We start from the raw sequence: 6,000 nt of genomic DNA, 5'->3' as shown, positions 1-6,000 counted from the left end.
TAGTGTACTACAAACTAATGAAACACATGATTAGAATTACTATTATTACACATATCAATAGTGCGTTTTACAGCTATATTTAAATATAAAATGCACATTTGGAATTCATAGATAGTGGAAATAATGCTATATCCTTTCCTCCAATGGGAAATGTGAACTGGATAGCTGAAGCATCTATTCATGACCATTAATGGACACACACAGACACACACACAAAGCTATAGCATTGTAGAACAAAACATAAGATGTTATTGTAAGATTTAATTAATCTTTTCAGCTACAAAATGGAATCAAATGCAAGATCAAATCAACACTCTTTGCAGTTGTTATTGATTGTACCACAATCCATTTTACTTTGCAGTAAAGACCAAGGGGATATTGACTGAAACAGAACCTGGCAGAGCCCAGGGAAAGTGGTCGCAGCAAAAGCAATGTCCAGTTGTCAAGCAGCTATGAGAGGCAGAGAGCAGAGCACCACTGGCGTCAGAAGCAATAGGCTCAACAAAGGAGAAGACAGAAGAAACTTGATTCAGGTGAGGAACAAAGTATTCATTTCCTCTTTGAAGACATTATGTCTATCAATTATGGTTTCTGTGTACATGTAACAGGTATTGCTTTTCGAGCATGAACAAGTATGACACTACTGTAATCTATCACATCATACAATTGATTAACCTTCCTAGGAAACACCTGCAGCTCCTCAATGACATAGTGAGCATCATCCAGCGCTTTCCTTACAAAACTCGCATCCATACATAGATGAGGAAACTTAAAGCTCCCATTCATGTAAAAAGTGGTATCGAGGCACGCTATCAGGATTAAATGCCCTCCATTTTTTAACAGTGTTGAGGCATTTCTTAAAGCACTGCAGAACCCTTCTTTATCTGTCACGTGGGTCTCCAAACAATGAGGCAAAATCAAGCAGTCAGCCTGAGGCAGGACGGTGGGAGACAAGGGGTTAATTTTGCTGATGTCATATTTAACAACATGCATGATTTTTCTTTGTAGCATATTTTGTTTCTCAGGCCAAGCATCCCTAAAAAAGAAAAAAAAAAACAATTTGTATTTATTATTGATAAAAACATGTTCTTTTCTCACAAGTCATCGTGGGAAACGTGTCTTTACTGTATTGTCCTTTAGATAGACATGTGAATTGCATGTAGAGATTAAATACAGCTCAACGGATATGGATGGAATTTGAAAAGATTATAAATTATGGATTGCGGATTATTCTTTTGAGTAGTAGAGGTAAGTAGGGTAAGTATTTTTAAACTTATAAGTCATTTGAACTTAGTGATATCTGTGGCTGCATCAACTTTTTAGGCTGTTGTCTGATTTACGGGCTTAGATATAGATAAGGTTTTATATTTTTCCCTACCTTTTACTTTATTAAAGTGTTAATAGGTAAGGAAAATATATAATGATTCTACATATTTTCTATATATTTGTAAACTACCTAGGACGTATTAAAAATTAAATATGTAGACATTTAAAAAAACAATATAACACTCTAACATAGAGTACTACAAAGTACTTTCAGTTTGTACATATTCAATCCTATAGAATATATTTTGTGCAGATTACCTTGGAAATACCAAGATGTTTATGAGCTATTTGAAATTCATTAAAAAGGTATATTAGTTAAAATACAAAGTACTTCCAAGGTTCTAGAGCGGTACTCCGTAAACCTTTTTAAAAGTATATAGAAACATATAAATGCATTTCCCTACCAATAAACACTTTCATAAAGTGGCAATAGGTGGGGCAACATAAAAGCAAACTGACCTATATTTTTGGTGTAACCCAGAACACAGCTAAAGTGTAGTAAAAATAATATGGATGCCTTTGATTTTGCAAAGGCAGTCATTAGCCGTTCACATAAACGGGTGGGTGGAACTTGCAGAGTTTCACTCTGCAGATTTCTGGAGTTAAAGAAGAACTCTGCAAGATTCCGCTGAGTTCTACAAATGGGCAGAAATATGCCTGTCGCACTGTTCCTGACAGAATTTAGTGCCACTGTGCGAGCAGCGCTGAAACATCTGAGTGCACAGCACTGCGGTGTGCATGAGTACCCATCCGTTCCAGTTGATTTTGCTGCCGCTCGAGTACACAATCTTATTGAGCAAATGTACTCATAAGGCATCCCTCTGGCTGCCACTAGGGGATGGCAAATCTCATTCTCATTTCTGGAACCTTAAGGGAAAAAATTCTGCCATGCAGCGGTTGAAAGAATTTGGCCAGAACTCTGTCTACAAATGCGCAAGTTGCAAAATTCTGCCATTTCCGCAGACGAAAGGAAGCATTCTGCCCATCCCTATTCATATACTGCTTTGTCATTGGCATGTACCACGGTTTACCACAAAGTCACCGTGGTGTATCCTGCAGAATATATCACACAATACTTAGTCAGATTTACCAAGCAACGCAAGACCACCATGTGTCACCCTGGGTTGCTTGGTAAATCTGGAAAAGCACAATGCAGCGCATGGCACTGCCTGGCATTACTCTGCACACCATATTCTACATATATGCAAAAGGTCATGCACATCCATTCAACCATTTTAACACTACGTCTTTTTAAACTAGAATCTATGACATGCCACCCCATTCCACTGTACAACACTGCACTCCACTGTATGACACACCACTCTACTCCAGTCTATGACAAGTCACTTCACTCCAATAATGATTCCGATTTTTAATGCGCAAACATATCATCCATTAAGGGTTTCAAGGTGCTGTGGGCCATCGGGGAGATTGCCCAGAGTCACATGATGCAAATCTGAGCTGCCACTGGTGCTGATGATTGAACCATGAGCCCCACGCTCCGCAGTCAGCCACTCTGGCCACATCACCACACCTCTCTCTCAAATAAACTCTACATCACACTATTTCAATCTACTCTCTGCCATTCCACTGTATGCTGTTAGAAACTATGCCACTGCAATCTGTAGCTCGTCACTCTTATCTATTCCACTCAATACTAATCCACTATACTGTACACCACTCCACTATATGCTATTCTAATATAAGCCTGTCCACTCTATGCAAATCCACTACATGCTATTTCACTCTATGGCACTCCAGTGTACGCCAGTCCTCTCCACTCTACCCTATTGCATTGTGCGGTGCTCCACTCTATGGCACTCCACTCCAGTACAATATTCCACCCTATGCCACCCTACTCCACTCCAATGAATGCCACTGCTATTTCACTACACTCTAAGCCACTCTACGCTTAGTAAATGAAAGCCACAATACCCTACACCACAACACTCTAAGCCACTCTACTGTATGACGCAGCAATTTATGCTACAACATGACACTGTACAATACAATACTTTACTTTATGTTATTCTCCAAACTCTACATAACTCAAGTCTATGCCACTGCAGTCTACTTTGTTCGACAATGCTATACTCCACTCTATGACACTTTACACCTCTCCAGTCTACCAAACTCTACTCCACTCTAGGCCACTCCACTGTGCAACACTGTTCTACAGTCTATGTCACTATTTAACACTCTATTACACTCTATGGCACTATGCACCCCTCAACGCCACTCCGAGCAACTCCATCTATAGAACTCCACACTAATTTACTCCACTCTACCCTATGACACACTTCTCCAGTCTAATCAACTGCTCTCCACTACTATACTCTAAACCACTCCACTCAACACCACTCCATGCCACTCAACTCTACGACACGCTAGGACAGTTTCTGATACTCAACGACACTCCATCCCAAATCACTCTATGACACACCACTTCATTCTATGAAACTTTAGTCCACTTTGTACTATGCCACACAACTCTACTCCACTCCACAGCACTCTACTTTACAACACAGCACCCCACTCTACGACAAATTACTTTACTCTATGCTATGCCATATGCTATGCTATGGTCCACTGTATGACACTTTACCCTACTCTGAGCCACTCTACAAGACTCTACTCTATGCCGCTCCACTTTACAACATTCTACTCTACTTTATTCAACTCCACACAATAAAACTCTACTGAACTCTACACCACTCTGAGACACTCTACTATATTCTGCCCCTACAGACCACTGTCCAACTCTGTATGCCACTCTACGCCACTCTAGGAGATGCTACGCAACTCATTCTATGCCACTATACCCCAGTTAATCCCTCTCCCTTATGACACACTACTGTACTCCACTATACTCCACTACTCTACTGTTTGCCACTCCACTGTATGCCACTTTATGCCACTTAACTCTATGACACTATATACCACTCCACTCTATGAACTACAACACTTTCCAGCACTCTACAACCTGCTACTCTACTCTAGGACACTCCATTCCATGGTATTCCACTGTACGCCATTCCACTCTGCCCCACTTCACTCGTTGCCATTCTCCTCAGCGCTATTCCACTATAAGTCATCCACTCTACCTAACTCCACTCCACTCCCCTTTATTCCACTCTATAACACTCTACTCCACTTAACAACACTCTAAGTCAATTTACTCTACCACATATTACTCCAATCTATAGCACTCCCCTTTCATACATTTGAAATAATGAGTTAGACCCTTTGCATTGAATGATACCGTAGTAGGTGGGTGCTGTCTGTGTTTTGGTGGCATGGCTGTACTCAGGCAGGCAAAGGTTTCTCAGGAAACCAAAGACTTGGCACTCGGCAAAGAGCAAAACACCATATCTCTTTAGTATGGTAGTCAAGCATGTGTCAGGTGAGTGTGATAATGCAGGAAGGAAATAAAAAGGAAGATCAAGTGTAGGGAATGTAGCCCACCAAGAATACAATAATACAAACAAGAATTCAAAAATTCAAACATCAGGTGCAGTGCTCAGGAAATGGACAAAAACTCTAATTTAATCTGTATTTTATCCACTTTTATAACCCCACTATTCCAAACGCTACACAATCTCATAGAGATGTAAAGTGACAAGATAAAGAGACAGAAAGGATCAAAACCTTAAGGAACTTCTCAATGAGCATTATGATGGAAGCTGAGGGTCATAGAATAAGATTGTCATGGGTTGGTTGACGCTTGTTAAAAATAGAATAGCTACAGCCCATGCTTTCAAAGGGCATCTCAACTCGGCTCTGGCTTTTCTCAATAGTTTCCCTTCAGGCCTTTCCTTCTCCTCCTTCCAGTTGTGACAGATTCTAGAGAGGTCTCCAAATTTCTCAGTTACATTGTATTCCTTATTTTTCCCTTCAACGATAACCAGCATGGATGCAGGCTCCAGCTCTGGTAGATGTCAGTATGCGCACATCCCGGACACTGATGAATCCTTTATCCAAACGGGAGGTGATCCCTGCATTCTCATGGAGACAGAGGCCAAATACCTGCACCAGGGCAGACCCAAGAATGACGCAAACAGACTGTTTCACCCTTCGAGGAGGAGATGATTCCACACTAGAAGTCCTGGTTTAACCGGCGCCTATTCTGTCTCAGGTTACAGACCCTGTGCTGAGTGGCCAGTATCAGGATATGTCCCCTGGACTTGTGGGAAGGAGAGTGGAAATGAGGTACCTAACACTGATCTGGGTGCCCCCACTCTAAGTAGACTCAGATGCCTGGGAAATATCAGAAACAATTAGGGAACTCCTATCCATGAGTCCTATCCAACCCCTCACTGGCAGTGGATGGCATGGGCCTGGCCTTTGATGCTGACAGATGTTAGTGGCCCCTGCTGGTTGCTGCTCTTCAGTGGGGGACAGACGTCTGATCTACTTTGTTGGCCATGATGATACTGTCTGCCTACTGGGATATATCTGTGAGCAAAGTAACATGCTTCTTGAAGAGGTCCATAGGAGAGGAAAATTGTTAAGTTATATTAAGTTATCGCTGTGACCGAAGAGATGAACGGCTGACGCGGACCCACCCGCGCCGCCGCCGTGCTTCCTGTTTCCTCCTTCCTCGGACACGCCCATGTCCGCCGCAACGCTGCCGCTGCCGCTGCTGCTCCCGATGCTCCAGACCTCCTGTTGTCC

The 6,000-nt window shown here is 42.0% G+C and overlaps 1 protein-coding gene across 2 annotated transcripts in view; it reads right to left on the bottom strand.

The window, feature by feature from the left end:
- Positions 1-263: 263 nt before the first annotated feature.
- The window catches only part of LOC144752110 (nicotinamide N-methyltransferase-like), a 285,975-nt gene continuing 280,238 nt past the window's right edge, over positions 264-6,000 (bottom strand). For both annotated transcript variants that reach the window (XM_078640054.1, XM_078640053.1), the window contains exon 3: positions 264-1,036. In XM_078640054.1, the coding sequence (XP_078496180.1) occupies positions 583-1,036 (454 nt within the window). In that variant the 3' untranslated portion in view covers positions 264-582. The remainder of the gene's footprint in view (positions 1,037-6,000) is intronic.

This window comes from Lissotriton helveticus, chromosome 4_2 (genome assembly GCF_964261635.1).
Source record: "Lissotriton helveticus chromosome 4_2, aLisHel1.1, whole genome shotgun sequence".
Taxonomy (NCBI): domain Eukaryota; kingdom Metazoa; phylum Chordata; class Amphibia; order Caudata; family Salamandridae; genus Lissotriton; species Lissotriton helveticus.
The sequence above is the reverse complement of the archived record's forward strand: the minus strand, read 5'-3'. Positions and strand labels throughout refer to the sequence as shown.